General features: G+C 35.1%; 1 protein-coding gene across 1 annotated transcript in view; it reads right to left on the minus strand.

Moving 5' to 3' along the window:
• Positions 1 to 23657, minus strand: part of NLK (nemo like kinase) — a 143846-nt gene that overhangs the window by 6288 nt on the left and 113901 nt on the right. The window contains 10 exon segments of the mRNA XM_079132136.1: positions 3992 to 4078; positions 12544 to 12579; positions 12581 to 12592; positions 12594 to 12647; positions 16187 to 16291; positions 16293 to 16361; positions 16363 to 16395; positions 19744 to 19829; positions 21635 to 21662; positions 21664 to 21742. Coding sequence (XP_078988262.1) covers positions 3992 to 4078; positions 12544 to 12579; positions 12581 to 12592; positions 12594 to 12647; positions 16187 to 16291; positions 16293 to 16361; positions 16363 to 16395; positions 19744 to 19829; positions 21635 to 21662; positions 21664 to 21742 — 589 coding nt within the window.

Here is a 23657-nt window from a genome sequence, read left to right on the forward strand (position 1 = left end):
GTGAAAGACATCTCACTATTAGAGGAGTGGTCTACTCTGTGGTTTCTGGCACTTTAGATAAGAATACCTAAAATGCTAATTTTAGGCTTGCTAACCCATAAACTTTTTTTTTTTTTTTTTTTTTTTTAAATAGGGTTTCACTTCGTTGGAGCCCAGGCTGGGCTCCAACTTGTAAGCCTCCTATCTTAGCCTCCAAAATAGCTAGGACTGCAGGCGCGTGCCACTGTGCCCAACTAATCCATAAACTTTTTAACTCATTACTTCTTTAAAAAATTAAAGAAAATAACCATCCATCCTCAGTGCTCAGTGGACATATAATTATTACTGAGAAAAAGCAGATTTTACAGGATTTAAGGATGGACTCAATGGTACAGAACAAACAAAAACTGACACTTGGCCCTGCTTCCAGTATGAACAAGCACTTCATGTAACACAATTTTTTTTTACTTCTATTTATTTATTTATTTATTTTTTCATGTAACACAATTTTAAAAATAAAATAATTCTGCACTCAAATAAGTAAAAAATAACTGGACCATTCGGATTAGTTCTGGTCCCCCAAGTAATAAAATGTGAGATATTTTTCATAAATCTGGATTTCCCCCAAATACTTTTTATCTCTGATTTTTGCTATGCTGATATATTAAAGGCATGTCATGACCTTTCCAGATAAGCTAAATACAAAACAATTTTACTGTTTATCTAACGTGAAGAGACAAACACAACTTGATAACCTTGTTTTTTTGTTTTGTTTTCCTTTCAATACTTGTATATTTGGTGATCCAGCCCTTCTACAGTCTGACTGCCTGGCATTCTTAGCAAGTAAGCCTTTTCTTTTTCTAAAAATGTATGAGTCTTCTTTTGGCAGCTATTCCTGGAGCTAGAAATCCACTGGGACAGAGGTCTAGTGTTTGAACCCAAAGAAGAAACAAGCTGGCTGACAGATACTGTGCCCACTGTGTTGGTCCTGAGCCCCTCTGGCCCTTGCTTCCCTTTCCTTGGTGCCTCTGATCAGTGTCATGTGAGGCACTGAGGTCTCTGGCTTTGGCACACTAACTCTGGCTGTTGGCCAAGTGTGCTTGTAGCTAAGCATGCCACCTGTCCACACTGGGGCAGCAGTGATTAAATCTGGGCTTTAATTTCATCATCTGACCATTAAGTCATTCCTGTCAGGTGGCAGATGGCAGACATTGGGTCCGTCAGCTGGTATCAGCAGCTGGAATCTAGTTCCAATGTTAGTCTTTTTTGTCTGCAGATTCTGTTATTTCCTGAAATTTGAGAATGCAGGGTTTTGAAAAGATTTTGATGTTTTCCTGGACCACTGGTAGCACACTCTGTTGTGTTCTGTGTGCACCTATAAAGGTTTCTATTTTACCTGAGAGAAACATTTGGACAAAAAGTAAATCAAATCCTTGACATGCAGTGATCAACTTCCAAGTCTCTATAAACTAACATCTTTTTAGGACTTCTCAATTTAAGCCTAAAGAAAGGTGACTACCATTTATGGACACTGGAAAAAAAAAAAAAAAAAACAAACCAAAAAACCAAAAACCAAAAAACCTACTTTTCAATAGTGATCCTCTTTTTGAAGGACCCAATGGTACTAATTACATAGTGTATATGTCTTGTTTCTTTAACTGATAAACATTTTGTAGTAGATATGGACACTTGTTTCTATACTAGATTTTGTTGCCTTATTCATATACAATTTTCCATATTACATATATAAAATGTTTCTAAGTAAACAAACTGATATATTTTGTATATTCTGTAAGGAAGCAACACATCATGAGATCTCTTATAATCAAATGGTGTAAACTCCTATTCTGTATTAATTTAAAGCTGAATTTGCTCCCTGTGGGGGAGGGGGAGGAACAAGCCATCTCTTGCCAGATAAATCTTTGTAACTATAACCACACCAAAGTTTCATTAATTAGATGTGATAATCCCAGTATTAAGGAAGAAGGGCTATATTTCACATGTAGACGTTATCTCTAAAAGACCTCCCAGGAAAAAGTACTTGGTGCTTGCCCTACAGCTTTAGGAATTCCAGCCTTCTAGGTTGTAAAGATGACTTTCTGATAGGTCAGGAGCATTAATAAACATGGGATCTTAGAGAAAATGGATACCTTACAGATATAAGCCACTGCAGGCAAACCTGGCAGAGGCAATTAATCTAAATAGAACAAAACAAAAACAAAAACAAAAACAAAACAAAAAACCAATTAAAATCTTTCTAAACACAGAAAAGTACAATTTAACCCTAGGCCCTGGTTACATTTGCAAAATAAAACAAAATGTCAAAATGAGACTGCCAGGTGCAGTGGTACATACCTGTAATTCCCACCCACTGGGAGGTTGAGGCAAGAGGACCTCAAATTGAAGCCAGCCTCAGCAACTTAGGAAGCTCCTCAGCAACTCAGACCCAGTCTCCAAATTTAAAAAAGGACTGAGGACGTGGCCCCTGAGTTCAATCCCCAGTTCCTTAAAACAAACCAACTAACTAACTAATGAATAATACTGAATCACTAGCTCATTATACAAGTATGTGACTGAAACTGTCCTTAGTGGTGGGAACTTGACCTTAAGGAGTTTGTGAAGCAAGAATTATCACTTTTGTCTTGTTTCTAATATCACTATGCACTTCATGCACCACAGTAAAACATGAAACAAAGTAAATAAACAAATACTTAGTAAACCACCACAATAAAAAGTCCACTTTGTTCCCTAAGATGTCACAAAAATAACTTGAGTTTGCCTTGATTGGTTTCTGGCTCCCCAAAATAAGAAATATAAAAATAATATAAAAATGTGAGAAATATAAAAATAAGAAACTGACTATTTTTCACAAATTGGATCTCAAACAGCACATTTTTTAAAATCCTGAGTCTTTGTTTTGTTATGTCTGAAGATAGGTGTGACTTTTGTGGATTTGAAAATCATGTGAGAAATCTGTTTTTTCCTCATCTCATACCAGTGTAATCTCAATAACTGGTAATTTTGTAATTTTTTTTTTTTTTTTTGGTAGCAGGGATTGAAGCTAGGGGGTGCTTAACCACTAAGTTAAATCCCCAGCCCTTTTTATTTTTTATTTTGAGACAGGGTCTTGCTAAGTTGCTAAGGCTGGCTTTGAACCTGTGATCCTCCTGCCTTAGCCTCCAGAGCTGCTGAATTGCAGGCGAGCACCACCAGTTTGTGATCTCTTTTATCCTTTAAATACTTGTCATGTTTTGTATTTGGTGACTTCTTTGTATTCCTGTCAAGTAAAATTTTTAAAATTTTTCCATTTTCAGTCTTTGAAAATAATTATTGGTACAAATATGAAATATTCTTTGGACGAATGAATAAATTGAGCTGAATTTATGGCAGACTTTGCTTTGTAGTATGTCCCAGAAGAGTAAACTCAAGAAAGGGCATTCGAAAACACTACCATCTCAACAACTCAAAATTCTTGTTCTTATGTAATATAATGAGCAGATTTTTAAAAATAATCTTAATTTTTTTTCCTCCTGATTTGTCCTGATGTCAAGTTCTTTTTACAAATATCAAGATAAATAAGAATTATACAATTTATTTTTCTTTCTTTTCTTTGGGCATTTTACTACTGAACTACATGTCCAGCCCTTTTAATTTAGTTTTTATTTGGAGACAGAATCTTACTAAGTTGCTTTTAGGGCCTCACTAAATTGCTGAGGCTGGCCTTGAACTTGGAATCCTCTTCCCTCAGTCTCCTGAGCTGCTGGGATTACAAGTGTGTGCCACTGCTCCCAGGGCAAGTGGTAGTTTCTTATCTCTCTTCACCTAGTGTCTTGAGCATTAATAATCAAACTCTGTGTGATGAGTGAGCATGGTAAACATGAAACTGGGGATTAAGGTTTATCATTTGACTAGTCATTGTTTATATTGCCAATCTATTCAAAACTAGGATGTTTCTCTTAGAACGTGTTTATTTTTAATTCATTTAAAATATATAAAAACAAACACTACTTACTGGATCAAAGACCAACATCCTGCAAAGGAGATGAACAGCTTCATGTGTAGCCTGACTAGACAGGGTATAGAGTACAGGAAGAGATGGCTGTGAAAAAAAAAAAAAAAAAAAAAATCAAATATTTAAGTGAGTCTTTATGTATATAGATATGGATTATAACATATAACAATTTATAACAAGGTAAGAAGTCAGCTCAAAGGATGATGTGTACAAATAAGTATAGACTCAAAGGGAACAAGTTTTCTCTTCATTAACCAGTCTTCAAAAGTAACAATTGTCACCAACTTTCCAGTAGTATATTTTATACTGTATGATGACTCACTCTAGGTCAGAGTATAAAAGAGCCTCTGAAAAGTGAAACTGATCCTGTAAATATGATGGTTCCTTAGTGCTGCATAATAAATGCTTCGGCAAGAAGGAAAGACCAAACATGCCAAGGGGTGGGAGAAAAAAGAAAAACTTTGGCCACATGCAAAATTAAGCACGTATGAAGTATGCAACAGAAGCATGTGAATTATGTCCTATGGCAATATTACCATAAAAGTATTAAAATACTAGTTCTAAAGGAGCTATACAGGATATTCAAAAATTTACAAAATCTTCTAAGGATGCCACTGCTTCTGCTAGGTCTGTCTGAATTGCCTTTACCACTGATTTCTTAATTGTCTCAGAAGTGGCAGGTACATCCACATGGCAATAAGTGACTTCCTTACAAGTGAGGCAAGGAGATGGCTTTGATGAGAAGTCACAGAGCTAATGAAACTTCTATGTCATTGCTGGAAGTATCTGGGGACAGAGCAGGTAAATGACATCATTGATCTCTCTAAATAAGTAAATTCTTTTACCATGAGAAAGGAAGAATCAAGGATGGTAACAAAAATTCTAAATTCATGACAATTATTATTGGCATGATTGTCAATTTATTTATTTATTTTTTTAAAGAAACTAATTTCTTAGTAGGGTAATTTTTTCCCCCCTAATGTGTTTAGAACTACCTCCTACCTTCTGTAGCCTGTCTGGTAGGCCAAAGTTCATCAGCTCAGATGACAGTGAAGTCAAAGCCTTGGTTAAAGAAACTAACTTGCTGGGTTGGGGATGCAGCTCAATGGTAGAGCATTTGCCCTGGGTTCAATATCCAGCAACACAAAACGAAAACCAAAAAAAATAACTTATCTTTATAAAGCAGAATGAATTGACCTTCATTCTGCTTTATAAAGTGAAGCAGCTCAGAGTCACAAACTATATTTTATTTGAACCTGATCTAGTCCTAGTTCTTAATACTTCTTATATTCTGTTTCTTCGGGGATTCCTCACAAAACTTAAAACTTCTGGGAAATAATTTCAGACTAGAGCAGTTTTTCATAGTTTTCTGGGGCTTAATGTATGTGGACCTGATACCAGCGACTCAGGAGGCTGAGGAAGATCTCAAGTGCAAGGCCAGCCTCAGCAACTCAGTGAGGTCCTATGCAACTTAGCAAGACCCTGTCTCAAAATAACAAACAAAAAAGGGCTGAGGATATGACTCAGTGGTTAAGCACTCCTGGGTTCAATCCCCAGTACCCTCCACCAAAAAAAATTAGCAGGAGGTAATGAGTCACTATACAGAAGTTTTTTAGGATCAAAGAGTAGATAAGATTAGATGTGGGGCTGGGGATATAGCTCAGTTGGTAGAGTGCTTGCCTTTCGAGTACAAGGCCCTGGGTTCAATCCCTAGCACTGCCAAAAAAAAAAAAAAAAAAGATGGGTATTCTAGTCCTGTCTTGTCACTAATTAGATGAATCTCAGTATCTTTAAGTATAAAGCGAGGAAGCTAGCCTAGATAAACTCTGAAGTTTACTTTCATTCTAAAATTTTATCACACTTGTTGGAGATGTATATCAGTGGTAGAAAACTTGCCTAGCATGTACAAGGCCCTGGGTTCAATCTCTTGCACTGCTCAGAAAAAAAAAAAAATCTAAAATTGTATCAGACTTAATGGGATTACTACAGATAAAAAGCATTATATGCCTAGAAGACAAATTTAATTGGCATTCAAGTGTTTGTAAACCAACTTACTATTCTTTGTTCTTTGGTGCATTTACATTTTTACAGATGGAGAAGTATTTCTTAATTTCTCATTTAAAAATATGTAAGTCCCTAATTATCTGTACTGGGATAGGGAGAGAAGTGATGGAGAAGTTTTAACTTACAACTTAATTTATGTTTTCTTTATGAATTTTTTAAATTATGTAAGATAATGTAATTTGATATTCTTGAGAGATTTTTGTTTTGACTGTGAAGAGCTGTCCTCTTTTGCACTGGCTTGTGCAGGTTGGCAGCCAAATTCCAGATAATTCTTAACAGACAGTGAGAGTAAAATGTCTCACTATAAGCAATTCTTCCCTTTCCACTCTCTAAGTAAATCTACTCCTCATCTTATTTTTGGATGGAGGTATATAATAGTTTACAGAAGAAAATACTGGTATAACTACTGGAAAATATGGGTTCAATTTCTAACCGTGCCATCATTAGACTTGGGTAAGTCACTAGAATCTTGGATTTCTCGTCTCTATTAAACTGTACCAATATAAGTATCCTTACCTACCAACAACAGTGCTCATCATTTAACATCCACTAAATGCCAGGCCCTGGTTTGGTGTGGGGCCAATAGAGATAACTAAGATCTCTCTGGTAGGCAAGGAGGACAGGTAAATAGGTAAGGAAGACATTACTAAGGAAGACAGAGAATAAATTAGAAGGCAAAATTTATGAGACTTGAGGATGACTAGATATGGGACAGTGGGCTTGAAACAATCAAGTGAGTGGATATTAAGGCTATCTAAAATGTCAATGGTAATATAATCTTTCTTTACAGAGGTATACCCCAACAAATACATTAGAAATAAGACTAAGTGCCATTGCAGCCTAGAACAGCTATGTTGCAATGCCAGTACTTCTTTAGAAAAATAACTGAATAATTTAGTTTCTAGTACTGGCTCTACAGGAAAGATGAGTACAAGAGGTACTGTACTTCTAATTCTATTTTCTTCCCACCAATTCACCATCCATTATGGTCAAAACCAGTTGGGTCCAGCAACAGATTAGAAATTTGTATTTCTCATAAGTATAAAAAAATCACTTTGAATAAAAGAAATAAATTGAATGCTTAAAAGTAAGAGCTAAATAACTTATTTGGAAATAAGTTTTTACCAATTCTTCCAACATTCACACATGTACGTTTTCCCCCTTTAAAAAATACCAGTTCATCTTCTGTTTGTTCTGCAAGTTTATAAGTCACTCAGTAATGGAGGAGTGAGTAGATGCCAGAGCTGAGTCATGAGGACAGAAAGGGTCATAAAGGGTGCTCTATTAATGACTATGATTGTTAGTGAAATGAAGCAAGAATGAGCTTCTGAACTTAGTTGAGAGGCCCTAAATGTTATGACGCAGTCATCATAAGCTAAATGCAGAGTGCTGATCACTATAGTGAAATCAACCAGGTGGTGCAAGTGTCCTGAGCAGATGTTCCCGTTAGTTTTCACCTAACTACACAAAAGTTTTTAAATTTTAGCTGGCAGCAAAGAAGCTGTGGTGATCGGTCAGCAGCATTACTCAAGTACACACAATGCATGGTGTACTACAGCAAGCACTCTAGGATGATACAAAAGAGACACCTCTAGAAAATAAGTTTGAATCAACTGAACTCTAACATATTGTGAATCTATTAAAGGTAAGATAGGGTACCTGTTAAGAGATAGGACTATTTTCACTAAATTAAGCTTCTCTTCTTCTAATGTTTTAAGTTGTAAAAAAAGAGACAATAAATTAAAAATCCATACAATGTTTCTGTCTGCCAAGAATTCCCTGAGTTTTGGTGATCCATCCCCATTTTGCCCTCAAACTAAGTGGTTTGGCTGGGCTTGATTTCAATCTCCTAGTTCCCAGGATGGGCACCTGACTTAGACCTGGCCAATCAAATGACATGATTTCCCAAGCACCAAGATTGGCTCCAGGATGAGAATGTGGTCTAAAACTCATTAGGAACAGACAATGGAATGGCTAGTACAACACAGACCCTTAAACCTCTTTTCCCGTATCTGACTTTATTATTTAGAAAAGCTAAGTACTTATTTTGTCTGCTATTTTGCAACTGTGAGGCCACTTATGATACAGTTCTAGATGCTGATACGTGAGTTGAAGCATGCTAGGCAGTGGTCAGTGCTTCCCTTTTCCTGTTTTGAAAACGGACATAATTTCTAGATGAACTACAGTTATGTTGTGGACCATGAGGTGATGAGCAAGAAGAGAACAAAGTCAACATTCTAAAGATGGAAGAGTTGAAAGTAAGAAAAAAATAGACCTTGACACAGGTGAGTTGCTCTATCAGCTTCAAACTACCTGTGGACTTTTTAATATGAGGGAAAGATGAACTGATTTCTTTAAATCACTATAAGCAAGATTTTCTATTATCTTTAATTAAACACATTCCTAACTGGATCAGAAACCTCCTAAATATTTCTTCTAGAACTATTTGGAAAGCTTTTCCAGAAGGACTGCTATGGTAGTAGAATATAGGCCTGAACTGCTGGTTCCATCTTTGCAAAAGATGTCTGAAAATGATGTCAAAACACAGGAAAACACAGCAGAAAAGGAGAGGTCAGATTCTTGACATAGAATATTATCTGACAACCTGAATTCTAACAGTCAGTTACTTTTTAGTTTTATGAAACTATAAGTCCCCTTTTTTGCTTAAATCAATTTGAACTGTGAAGAGTCTTAACTAATACAAAACATGGAAGTATATGTATTAACTAGTCACACAAGTAAATTAATTTGAGGCAGTAGTCTGTGGCTTTAAGAAGATATTCAACTAGGTATGCATGCCTGTAATCCCAACTACTCAGGAGGTTGAGGCAGAAGGATCACAAGTTTGAGGTTACCCCAAGAAATTTAACCCTGTCTCAAAATAAAAAATAAAATAGGCCAGGAATGTCACTCAGTGGTAGGGAGCTCCTGGGTTCAATCTCTAGTACCAAAAGAAAGAAAGTATTCAACTAAGTTTTCCTTGTGTTTGTGTGTATATGTAGACATAGATATATAAGCAATAAACATAATGTTCATGTATCTATGTCCACACACACATACCACACATACAAATTGTATTTTTTAAAAAGTCCCAACAAATAGTAGCATATATTTATTTGTTTATACAAATACATCTAAATAAATGAACAGAAAAATGTGCCTGGAAAGATATTCTCAAACTAATTCAGAGGAGATTGGGATTAAGGGTGGTACTTGAGGATGACTTTAATTCTCTATAAATTGTATTTTATTTTACATGTACTTACATCTTACTTGCATGCATATATATATATATATATATATATATACGCATAAATAGTAGTTTAAAAAATATGCTGTGAAGGTGTAGGTAGATGCCAGGCAATATATACTAGCTTAGAAACAGATTTTAGAGTTAGAAAAACCTGTTTTTGAGATCGGGTTTATAATGTTAAGCATGTTATTATTTAACTTCTATAATCCCTTATCTTCATGGGTAAAAAGGAATAAAAATGTTACACTATAGTGTTTCAAGCATTTTATAAGAATACATAAGAAGTGCTTAGGACATTTCTTAGTACATAGCAAACTTCTAATTATTGTTAGAAATTGTTACTAACCAAAAATGGCTATTTGCATCTAATTTGTAGCTATTTAAACAACTACTTATAAGATACTTAGTTTTCCTTTTCATAGTTAAAAACTAAAAAAAACTGAATTTTTACAAGTACTCCTCACAAGTTTAAATAGTTAACCTAAGGTTCCAATATTAAGTAATTTAGAATGCAGTAAGACAGAGCTTGCTCCATGAAGACCTTCAATTAACCAAAGCAGCTTCACTGAGGATTACTAGGAGAGTTTTCTAAAAGTTAGATGTTCTTTCGGTATACATGCATTTTAATTTTTATGTAAATAGTAATGTGTTATCTACCTCATTCTGCTTTGTTTATAAGCTTAAAAGGAATTCGCTTAAAACATTTCAGTAAGTTTTTGTAAAGATTCCTATGATGATAAGACTTAAAAAGGATTGAACCTTATCAAATACTTTTTCTGCACTGAGATAATCATGAATTTTCTCATTTAAGATATTAAGATATATTAATAGATTTTCTGTAGATAAGCAATCCTTGCATTTATGGGATAAACCCCATTTGGTCATAATATATAATTTTTTTTTTTGGGGTGGTGCTGGGGATTTGAACCCAGGGCCTTGTGCTTGCAAGGCAAGCACTCTACCAACTGAGCCATACCCCAACCCCAATATATAATTTTTTAAAACAGTGCTTTTCTAGTATTTAGTGACAGTTTTAATGGTAAAAAAAGTCATCTAAAGATAAAATTTTAAAGTCCTATGCAAAGTATATCTATTTAGCCTTTGAGCAGAAATGGTCTCTTAATTTTCACCCTACTAGTTTTCTTTTCAAAGTCAAATGTTCTGACACCAAGACTAGCTAGGGCTATCAGTAACCTTTACTGTGGTGATCCCTTAAGGCCACCAGGAAACTCAGAAATAAATAAAATGTTAAATACCAAGAAGCCTTACTGGTAAGAGGCCAATTCATGCAAAAATGTATGTGAAGGACTAGGAGGTAGCTCTAGCCTGTATAAGGGCCCTGAATTCAAACCCCCAGTACCTAGGACTAAGTTAAAAAAAAAAAAAAAAAAAAAAAAAGTGTAAGAAAATATTCTGTTACACCTCAACCTATTTAAAGAAAATGGGACTTTTTCATTTCTTACCATATATTTTAGAAAATAATGTGACATTCACTATGTTTATTTAATTGAAAGCTCTAGATTTTTACAACTGTCAAATTTCTAAGAGAAATTTCTAAGAGAAAAGGAATCACTTGCCAGGAATGCTCAAAGGAGTGCACAGTGAATTTTGGTGCAATAAGTTCTTCTTCTTCTTCTTTTTTTTTTTGGTGCTGGAATTAAACCCAGGGGCACTTTACCACTGAGCTACATCCCCAGTCTGTTTTATTTTTTATTTTGAGACAGGGTCTCACTAAATGGCTTGGGGTCTCACTAAGTTGCTGAAGTTGGCTTTGGACTTGTGATCCTCCTGCCTCAGCCTCCCAAGTCACTGGAATTATAATCGTGTAACCCACATCAGCGTTTAGCTCTACTTTTAAGTTGTTCTAGACATAGGTTTGAAACTTCTCAGGAAGTTTCTCTTGGCTGCTGTTTAGCAACTCTCTGACACAGAGGATTAATTAACTGGCAGCCATTAGTAATAGTTGAAACTCCTCTAGAGATGGAAGGGTGGCACCAGGGTGTCTGATTTTCACCACATTTCATTACTGTCTGTCTTTAACCTGGGTAAAATTTACTAAACGGATGAGATTAGTAAAAGAGGAAAAATTATTTTGGGCTGTTCCAAGGATACATTTTCTAGCAAAGTAGACAAATTAGTTAATGTCCTGATGCGGGCCATAAATGGAACACAATGGATCTTATTACTTTCCTTCTATATACAGAATCTTCCTCTAGGTTAAGAATAACTGCACTCTTCTAAGGGTGTTGGGATTTCAAATTATTTTATTATTCTAGAGCTAAATATCAGAGAAAGATGTATCCATTAGGTGACTCTTTAAAATACAAGCATCTCTCTTTATTAGCTTGGGATTGACTTGGAAAACACATTTTTATCTCACTTTCCTTTATGCCGTGAACATAAGCTCTGGAGTCACACTAGAATTAGAGAGCGAACTGCAGGGGAAAGACAAGGCCTTAGCCAAATGGTTGGCTGGCCATTTGAGAGGAGTGTACACTGTGCATTTGGTACTATCAATCAGATTATCTAAAAGCCCAGGAAAATTAGTTGCCACTCATCCTGTTTCAAGCCTTATCTGTTCTGTTTCAGTTTGCTGTTCCTAAGAAAAGTATACCTCTTACTCACTCTTCACATCATTAAGCTGTTTTGTCCAAAGGGGATTAGGAAAGTGCTTCACAAAGATGCTGCTAAATCAAGAGGTAGAGATAAAAACCATCTTGTCTTTCTGAGCACTGATTTTGCTGGTTTCAAGTAATATTGCTCAGTACAAATCTGACGATCTCTCTTTATACTTCTTTTTTAACAACACTCACACCTGATTTATGTTAGAGGCAAAAATGCAAAGCAACAACTTCATGTTACTGGCTGAAATAAGAGACACCAGGAATTCTGGCTAAGTATTTGGAAAGGACATCTTGATATACTTGTACTGAGGTCAAAGCTCTGTCAACTTCTCCCACACGTATCAATAAACCAGGAGATACAAAACCAGAGGTCATTTATTGGCAAAAGTGCTATAAAAATATGCATTTTTCCCCTATATAATTGGGAATGAACATATTTTATTCAGTTTGGCAAGTTTTAAACTTTTTTTTTTTTTAATTTAGGGCCATGAAACAAAAAATTTAATAAAACCTACAAGTAATACCTTTGTTTAAAAATTCTTAATACATTTCTTTTAGAAGAGAAATTCGCCCACAGTTACCATATAAAGATCTCTATTTTCCCCTTTTACCTGTTTATGAGGACCCCTGAGTATGTGTGCCTTAGTCGCCTTCACAAGCCGGTCCTCATTGCTTCCAGTGATGGTGTGCCCAAGAGATCTGTGATCAAATCCAACTACAAGGAAACACGAAATACAAATGGATATAAGATCATGGAAACAGTCTTATATTACTCTTAAATAATAGCCTTAGAAACAAGGACCAAATTTTGGGAAAAACCTTAAAGCAAACTCTAGATTAACTAACCAAGAGTCTCTACTTCCATTTCTGTTCTATTCAACAAAAACAAAACAAAAACAAAAACAAAACCCACAAAGATATTTACTGAGCCTGGTGCAAGCAGCTCCGTACGCTGAGGCAGGAGCATCACAAGTTCAAAGAAGCCTCAGCAAAAGCAAGGTACTAAGCAACTCAGTGAGACCCTGTCCTCTAAATAAAATACAAAATAGGGCTGGGGATGTGGCTCAGTTGTTGAGTTCCCCTGAGTTCAATCCCTGGTAGCCCCCCTCCAATAAAAAGATATTATTGGAAATTCATGATTAAAAAGAAAAAAAATATACATAATATGTTTGGAAGCATGGCATTCTACGGCTACAGTCATTTAGGAGTCTATATCTGGCCTATTGTCTTTTTTTTTTTTTTTTTTTTGGTGTGTGTGTGTGTGTGGTACTGGGGATGAAACCCAGGAACTCTCTACCCACTGAGCTACATCCCCAGCCCTTTAATTTTTTATTCTGAGATAGGGTCTCACTAAGTTGCCCAGACTGGACTTGAACTTGTGATCCTCCTGCCTCAGACTTCTGAGTTGCTGGGATGACAGGTGTGCACCGTGCCTGGCCTATTGTGTTGATGTTATGGCATCTATGATCTTGTGGAGTTGAACTTTTCTTCTGATGGTGGTTAATAACTGTCCTTTCAAACAGTTAATGAATGGATCTGATGCTTCAAATGGGTTCAGCTCATGAGGAGCTCCCCCACAAGCCAGTAGTGTGGTTTAGAAATACTCAAAACATTCTGATCTGAAATGAAAGATGAGCTCTTATGTTTGGACCAGTACACACCCTTTACATTTTAGTCATGCTAAAAATCTCTTACACTGGCAGAAAACTGTGGTACTTAGAAACTATGAAACTGCATAAGTCATACTTAGCTACCTGGGCACAACAAAAGAAAGCAATAAAATGGTTTCGCACACACAAATCTTCTGGTAGCAACCATGAATCCGTAGTGTTACAATTGTTCTAATTTTATAACCTAATTAACAACAACAGGGGCTTGGATTTATAAGCTCATTGTTGGAGCACTTGCCTAGCATGGTGTGAGGCACTGTGTTCGATCCTCAGCACAGCATAGAAAAATAATAAAATAAAGGTACTGTGTCCATTTCAACTTCAAACAAACAAAAAACAATAACATTTCATTCACATCCTTCTAGGATGGAAAATTCTGACCCAGAAAACACAGTTTTCTGCATTCATCTAACCATCATTATCACTGCTATCCAGCATAAAGGATATACTTGAGAAGCTTGCTTTCCATAAAAGTTAGATCTCTATACAAACTTTTGGGAAAAATGTAGAGGCAATATTTTTGGTCTCTAACAACAACTCTAAAGGCAGAAGGAAATGACCGGTTTTGGGAAACATTCAGGAAGTTGTCTAAAATGCATCGGATCCATGGGAAACACGAAGTCTGCTCTTCAGCACTTAGGGTAGTTATTTCTCAAAGATACAGAGAAAATGCAACAGAAAAAATAACTACTTCTTGGGCTTGGGTTGTGGCTCAGTGGTAGAGAGTTTGCCTAGCCTGTATGAGGCACGGGGTTCGATCCTCAGCATCACATATAAATAAATAAATAAAGATCCATCAACCAACTAAAAAAATTTTTAAAAAATAAAAAAATGACTACTTCTGTATTCAAGTTAGACTCTCTATTTTATATATTGATTTTTCATCCTAGAACATACTGACAATAGTATGAGTTCTACCCCAGTGCTAAGGACCTATGAATTTCTCTAGAAAATGAAATATATGAATCCCATAGTCCAATTGCTTCACTTTTTTTTCCCAAACTTTTTTAGCATCAACCCAAGATTCTTGTTCAATATTTAGGATTTGAATACCTCTTTATTATTATTGTTTTACTTAATATTTTCTGTATAAGATACCGACATATTCATTTTATGGTATTTGTTATGTTCAGATATGATAATCTTATGGGTCTCTTAAAAAACTCTATTTTCTAAAGAAATTGAATAAAATAGATATTTTCAATAGTAGTCAACATTAGATTATGTATATATACATCTGATAATTTTTTAAATCACTAGGATCCATTTAATCTAGATCAATCAAATTGTTAATACTTCCTTGTTTCAAAATGCTTCATTGGCAGGTTCCTTTTCTTTCCTTGTGATGTCATTTCCTATAGGCTCTTTGATCCTATCATCCCTCTAACATGCCATACTGCCTCAGGGGCTTTATAATGATAGTCCTTATTCTGGAACACTCTTCCCCACCACTTACTCTCTCATTTTATGCAAGTGAAATGGTCATCCTCTCAGAGGAGTCCTTTACTGCTGCCCTACTCCCCCATCATTTTCTATTCTTAACGGGTGTGATTTTTCATCGATAGACTATCATTACTTGGTACACTTATTTTTTGGTCTTATGTGACAGTTTCACAAAGGCAGGAAATAACTTTGCCATGAGTTATTGCTATAATCCCTAGAATCCTAGCACACCACGACCATCATAACTAACATTTACTGAGTGCTTACTATGTGCCAAGCCGTATTGTCAGCTTGGTATTTTTATCTAACTTTCGGCTTTAGAAGTTTTTTTTTTTTTTTTTTAATTAAAAAGAAGGTCAGAGAGTTTAAGTAACTTGTCTGAGATGTAACTGATAGTAAATGGCAAAAGCTAGATTTTGAACCCATCCACCTGATTCCATGGTTTGGGTCTCATTGCTGTTACATTATTTCTTGCAAACAATATTGTTAAAATTTATGAATAAAAAATACTTAGGATATATCTAAGAAAAGATGTGCATTAATGAATTAGTATAAAGACAACTGAGGCAACATAAAAACATAAATGATTTCTTTTTTAGTTTATTTCCCCCCGTGTGGTTCTGGGGAATGAACCTAGGACCTAAGTGTGCTAAAGCATATGCTCTACAACTGAACCACACCCCTAGCATGAATGATTTCTTAAAGCTACGTTTTATAATAATGATTAGAAAATTTCTCAATGTTCAATTTAAAGAAATCAGTAAAAATTTATATTCTAAAGCACAAAATGGAAGTACATAAAGTCACCAAATACATCTTCAAATCAGAGCCATTCAGTTAGAAAGAGAAACCCTCTAACAACTGAAGATTATACCTGTCCAAATGGCTACAGCAGTGTCTGCTGCTGTATGCATCAGTGCATGTAATAAAGGCAACACTTCCTCTAATAGGCTCATAAGTTACAAAATGAATCTCTCTGTAATCCTCAAGTTTATAACTTTCTGAATTTTAAGTGAAACCTGAATTTGCTAAAAGCAATTAGACAGTACAATGGATAAGCCCAAGACATGTACAAGATGGCTTTTTCCTTCAACTCTGTAATAGAATTCAAAACTACTAAAGCCTTAAAGTGAAACCACACCTGCTGAATGGGACTCTGTGCCTGAAACAATATTCTTCGTCCTAGTAGTTCTGCAAAGATACATCCAACAGACCAGATGTCAATAGCATTGCTGTAATGACGGCTTGCCCATTAGGATTTCCGGAGCCCGATACTGAGTAACAACTTCCTGAGTCATATGACGGGATTCATCTAGTTTCTTCCACTCTGGCCAATCCAAAATCACAAATTAAATAGAAAAGACAATGAAACATTATCAGCAGACAGATACACATGGGAAAACAAAAAACACAAAGAACCTTGACAGATCCCTGAACTTTGAAAAGTTTTTTTTTTTTTTTTTTTGAAAAGTTTTTAATGATACAAGTGGAGTACATTGGGTCAATATACAAGGATCTGGTTTTATTCAAATGAGAGGGAAGAAAAGGTCTCAAACTCCAGTGTTTCCAAGTAAAATGATATATCTTAAAAATTCTCCTCATCTTCAATGTGTTTTCAACTGATAAGTGAAACAAAGTATAACACAGATAAAAGCATATTTCTAGTTTTAAGGTAGAAACAAAACTATCTACTTTCAAGGTAGGCTTATAGAGGAAGGTATGATAAAAGAGGTGTATCTTGAAGGCTTCCTGAGTTGAGACTACTTGCCACTTTTATTTTATATGTACAATGTACAGTAAAATTTCTTTAAAGCTATGTGTTTCAAACTGAGACCTACTGAATCCAATTCTGATGAGGTACTTTCAGGAGTTCCATAAACACTTTATTCAAATTTCACACCTATTCATTTAAAATACTAATTCACACTCAAAACATGTGCATGTCAAAATGCAGAATACTAATTCTACTAGGTTTGGTTCTTCATGCCATGAATATTTAAATGAGCACCTGTTATATTTCAGCAGTGTATTAGAATCTGGAGACACAGTTAATAAGAAAGACGGCTGGGTGTATAGCTCAGTATTAGAGTATGTGCTTAGCATGTACAGGGCCTGGGTTCAATTCTCAGTAACAATTAAAAAAAAAGAAAAAAAGTGACAAGTTGACAGACTGGTTAGTTTCTACAGGATTAACAAATAAATCTTTTCTATTGCTATTCAACTGAAAAGTAGCCTGAGGTTGCAAACTACCTGTTAATAAACTACAACAAGGTCACAGTAGCAACTACTACTTATCTCCAAGTATTGAGATTTTCTTGATATTGGGGAAAACACTGATGATGAGATAAGATAGTAAAGATCATATAAGTTTCAGTGTTTCTCTGATGAACTTTACAAGTCAATATTAGAAATGATAAAAATAATGTTTTAAATCTGTTTTCTAGTTGAGGTGCCAGAACTTGAAAAGGGATTCTAGAATATTTTTAAAAGTCTGAAAACTACTGCTTTAAAGAAAACAAAATTTACCTCTAATTTTTGGCGATCTCTCTTCTGACTTGAATCAACTTTGTCGTCACATCAAATGAATGCATGTGTGCAAGTGGGGATGAGTCAATATGAAGCCAACATTTAAAAAACTTAATAATGAAGAAAAAATTTCCAGACAACACAGAAAAGTCATAACAAAAAAAGTCCAAATTTATCCACATCTTCCCAAAGGTTACTGTTCAAGTACATATAATATTTTTAAAAACATTTATTACTAGGTCATGATTTTTAGGATATCTTTTAAAACAAAACCAAACCAAAAGTAAGACTTAAATTATTCTTGCATTTGCATTTTAGGAGAAAACCCAACCAACTACCCAATGAAAAATGTCTTCTATTATAAAGCAAATCACTTGAAAAACAGCCTGATCCAGAGTCCCTTTTTTTTTTTTTTTTTTGTTAGCAAGTGGAAGACAATCTGAGCACTAAAGTAAGAAACTTACAATGATCAAATAAATAAAATATACTGAGGAATTCCAGCAAAATTATCTAACTTTGCTTAATAGGAAACAAAATATGAATAAAGCCATGCATAGTGGCACATCCCTTTAATTCCAGAGACTCAGAAAGCTGAGGGCAGGAGAATTCCAAGTTCAAGACCAACCTGGGCAACATAATGAGGACTTTGTCTCTCGATGAAATAAAAAGGCTCTGGATGTAGCTCAGTGGTATAGCATCTTGGCATTCAATCCCTAGCACCGCCCCACTCCAAGATAGAGACTAAGTTAAATAAAATGTTTGTTATAATTAGCTTCAATTAATTTGGTATATTTGAGAGAACAGAAGTAATGTCTATAGCTTTATACTTATACTGTGGCTTTTCAAAAGGAAGCCTCTAGGATGAGTCAAAAGGAGCAGAACAAAATTCAAATTTGTTCTGATCTGTGTTGTGTATTCATAAATGATATTCTCCTTTAGTTACCCCTTATGTAGCCAGAGGTTACAATCCATAATAGATGACTTGTAAATGGACTTCAAGCAGTTAATAGCAATCAGGCATGACAGGTTTTATACAAAATCCTCGGTAAAGGCTTCCAACCAAAAAATCCAAATAAGAAGAAACTAGTTTAAGTTGTCACATGACTGATTGGTATGAATGGCACAAAGAATTCTAACTATAAAGTTTTTAAACATATTTTATTGTTTAATTAGAAAAGGATAAAACTAAAACTACTTGCCGTTTTTGGGAAAATATGAAAAACTGTTCTTTAACTCTCTAGAGTTAAGGAAAACTCTTCAAGGCTATATGAATTTCCATTCATAGGCACTACAACCCACTGTCTTTTAAAGAGAATTGGACTCACAGTTCAAAGAAAAGCACCTAAATTCTTAAAAAATGCAATTTATTTCTACATTATAAAATTGTTAATGGCTTGGTTTAACTGTCAACAACCTAAGTAATAACAATATTTTGATTACTTTTAAAATAGGTAACATTTAAATGATGGTTCTCCATTTCAAACATATCACTGAAATGGTAAAAATACTTACTGTAGACTAAAGTACCATACAGTACTGTACCCACTCAAGAAATAAATGAAATTTTTATTTGATTACACAGAGATGACACAGCTCTCTAAAAAAGCCCTTATCTCTAATTTCTATGAGGAAAATATGGTAGACCCTCTCATTATTCAGAGACCTGCCAATATATATCTGTATTAGAAGTAGGGAAATGCACAAATGTGGATCTTGCTATTTGTGAGCCTCTATTAACAAGGACAATGGAAAGTGGGACTAGGGGAGAGAATTAAAACTTGATGCTTTCTGGAATGCTAAATATAATCAACCCTGTATCCATTCCACTTCAGGGGAATAACTGAGGATTGGCTATGATAAATTGAGGAAATACACTTGATAGGTGCATATACCTTTTTGTGCATATACCTTTAGCATTTTCACTTTTAAACATATTTCTGCTTCCTACTTTGCTACTTCAAACAGCATACAGAACTGTTAGCTGTACAAAAATGTAGACAGTCTTCCTAAAGGCCCTATTTCACTCTCATCTAAATAGAATCTAAAACAGTCTTCTAATATTTTTTCTGATATACACTTTCTTTAACATTGGAACAATATCACAAGATGTCAACTTCTCTATTATTCACTATAATTGTAAATTCAGTGTTTTTAAAAACTGAAAAAAGATACCTTAAGAACACAGTTGCTGTTCACAAGAAGATTCCCTGGCTTAATGTCTCGATGTAAAATGCCAGCTGAATGGAGATATTTCAAACCTGAAATAATGAACAGATTTAATTGCAGATGTTTAATTCCTTTTAGTCAACCAATGATTCTGGATAAACCTTAGAAGGTTACAGAGTAGAGGATTTAAAATTGTTCCCTAAATAACAGCATAGTTTGACTTAGTCCTCTTTCAAAAAACCCATTTTCCTACAGTAAAACCATGAAAGGTTGCATACTCCAAGAGATAATGTCTAAAATTAAAATAGTACATAGATTTAAACACAGATAAGCCTCTCAGATACCTGAGTTAAGAATGACCATACCAATATCCTTGAATTGTTTATCCTTGTGGCCACTGAAATTCCACTACTGATTTTAACCTGTGATTCTGAACCTACTTCAACAAAATAATTTCCATTAATCAACAGGGAGTTTTTCCCAGGACAGATTTTTCACTGATATGACAAAATTGAGGCGCTTGTTCACATGTGTCAGTAGTATTCTCTACCACTGAGAATCAAGAGGGTAATCACTTTTTTTTTAATATACATTTTTTGGTTGTTGATGGATCTTTATTTTCTTTAATTATATGTGGTGCCGAGAATCGAACCCAGTGCCTCACACATGCTGGGCAAGTGCTTTACCACTGAGCCACAACCCTAGCACCCAGATAATCACTTTTTAAATAATTTTGACATCTTAAAAGATTGGGGCTTTCGCTCTGCTAAAAGTCACAGCCTCAAGGTTAAGTCTTTTTTTTTTTTAATGAGATGTAGCAAACCATATATTTTCGCAAGTATTAAAACACCAATAATCTCCATTTCCTTCTATCACAGAATACCAACAAATCTATAGGAGGTGAACTTTCTAGTTTAAATATTGCTTATGTATTTTAATTCTTTTAGCAGATGCTTTTCAATTCTTTAAAGAAACACTTAAATCTATGAAAAATGTATTTTACTAGGTAAGAAAGCTATTTCAGCTTTAAATAATTCTTCATTGGTAACAGCAAATTCTGAGGACATAATTGATGGCAGAAGCAGCATCCATCATGTTGGTCTATATCATTTCTTAGTTAAGTTCTGTGCTCTCTTTCTTTCTTTTCTTTTTCTTTCTTTCTTTTTTAAAAAACTATCAGGGATTGAATCCAGGGGCACTTAACCACTGAGTCACATCCCCAGCCCTTACTTGTATTTTATTTGGAGACAGGGTCTTGCTGAGTTGCTTAGGGCCTTGCTAAGTTGCTGATGCTGGCTTTGAACTCACGATCCTCCTGCCTCAGCTTCCCGAGTCACAAGGATTACAGGCATCTGCCACTGTGGCCTGGCTAAGTCCATGGCTCTGAAAGAGCCATTCTGGAATTATTTAGCTGGCTTTTTCTGTTAGTCTCTCTTCTGCTTTGGTTTTAAGGTCATTTTGTTTGTCTAGATTGGACTCAGTATGCCAACCAACACCCTGACAGGTACACTTACTGCTGGCTTGCAAGATGCATTTCATCCATAAGAACACAGTCCTTTTTAAATTTACTCATCTGGTACCATATACTCCTACTCTGTAGAGAATTAAAGCCTGCTCAAGTGGATTTGTGACAAACCACTCTGCTTATTTGCCTTCCTAGATTAACTCAATCAACTGCTCAGTGAATTTCAATGGGGCCTTCTCTTCCATCATGAAAATAAGAACTATTTGCCATTATGTAATATCGAATAAAAAAATGATGAAATACATTTTGGTCCACAAGAAAAGATCATTAGGAAAGAAGAACGTCTTGGAAGGCCAGATTACAGTTCAAATGACAGTAAAACATTTCATTTATGCCATGACAGGGCCATTTTCTTCACGAAGAAAACCTTACCTCGCAAATCTGATAAAAGAAAAACTTTGGACATGATCTGAGCTGAGTGGTTGAGGAGAGACGATAATTTTATGTAGGTCACTCTGCATCAATTCTGTGACAACATATCTTGAGGTTTTAAGTTAAGGATAGTTCAGAGAATTCAGCCCTTGATCCCCTCAAAGCAGTCCATCAGATCTAAGGTAATTGCCTTCCAAGGCTAGAAAAGTTTAAGAAAAAGAGCTTCTAGTACAATGGAGGTGAGAATTGACCCTTTACAAAAATAAAACACTGACAAAATTAAAAGAATTTACGTTTAAAAAGTTAGCAGAAGTAAACAACCAAATGGTTGACTTATAAAAAGCATCATAAAAGAAAATATCAAAGGTAAACATTGTGAAATGACAGGCCAGGAAAAGTGTGAAGACACAGTCTCAAGGTCTATTCAGAAATGTAACTGGAGCATCCTTTGAATTAAAACAAAAGGGGGTTTGGTAATCTCATCCTAGTCCACCATGGAAAAAGATCACAACCCATCCACTGACTGTTGCTTAACTTACTTTATAAAGTTTTGCAAAAATATGCAAAATGGTTAGTCTGAATCCAAGACTCGCCACACTCTGAACAAATTAATTTTTATTATTTAACTCTGTATAAGTTTATGAAACCTCCTTATAAAATTTCAAGCTTATTATGCTTTGTTTGTACTCAGTTGTATTCTTGGGGTTTTTTAAATCAACACATGGCAGATGATTTGAGAAACTGGGGAACCATGGAAATGTGGAATTCAGAACTCCTGCAAAGCACACGGATGTTACAGATATGAAGGAATCAACTTTGCTGTATCTAGAATAGAATAGATCCATGTCTTACCCTGCCGAAGTTCAAAACTCATTAAAAGTTTAGATGAATTTTTATGATTAACTATAACCATCCTTAAGACAATTTCCAATTTAAAATTTTTAGCAAACATAAGTACACAAAGGGACAACTTGGGAGCAGGGAGAATTAAACAATAGCATTGACACAAAAGAGTGAAAACTCCTTGTCCTCCTTGAGACATTTTTTTTCAAATGTCTTTTTAGGATTCCAAATGTCTTTCCTTCTCCATCATTGTTAGCTGTTTCTATCTCTTTTGTTAGTGTTCCTTTCTTTTCCAACTAAATGTTGAAATGCCCAAGGGCTTGGTTCTTGGTCCTCTTCTCTATTCACACTCAACCTCTTGGGTATTTGATTTCTGTTCCATTCTTCTTAACATGAGGAAGTTGCTCACACCACCAACCACAAACTTTGGAGTCATCCTTGATATTTGTCCCTCTCAAAATTCTGTTGATTTTACCTTCAAAATTTAGTTACAATTTGGGTACTTCTTAATATGTCTACTATTATCACTCTGGCCCAGATTTCTAAAATACAGAATGACCAAAATAAATTTTTTTACTGTTTTATTTGTGCCTACACACTGGCATTTACTGTATAATACAGAAAATATGGCTGGGCAGGATGGCACATATCTATAATCCCAGCAGCTTGGGAGGCTGAGGCAGAGGATTCCAAATTCAAAGCCAGCCTCAGCAACTAAGTGAGACCCTGCCTCAAAATAAAAAATAAAAAGGGCTAAAAGGACTAGGGATGTGGCTCAAGGTTAGGTTCCCCAGGATTCAATCCCTGTTATCAAGAGTTGTGGGGGGTGGGGGAGGGGTGTTTCAGGCTTCTACATGCTTACATATTTTAGTCTCAGGTTTTATCATCCATGTTCTTTCCAAAGAAGTATATTTTGCCTCGTAATGAAACTGAGACAATGTGATTTGACATGTAGAATTTCCTTATGGGACAGTTTTCAGTGACAAGTTAGAATTGTCCCATAAAATGATATTAGCAGGGTTATATTGAGTTTTTCTTTTTATTCAATGTTTTCTTATAAGAATTTTCAAACATACAGAAAATTTGAAGGAATTAAACAGTGACCACCCATATACATATCAACCACATAGCATCTTAATATTTTGCTATAACTGTTCTATCACACATCCATCAATTCACT

The sequence above is a fragment of the Sciurus vulgaris genome (assembly GCF_902686455.1).
Source record: "Sciurus vulgaris genome assembly, chromosome: 3".
Taxonomy (NCBI): domain Eukaryota; kingdom Metazoa; phylum Chordata; class Mammalia; order Rodentia; family Sciuridae; genus Sciurus; species Sciurus vulgaris.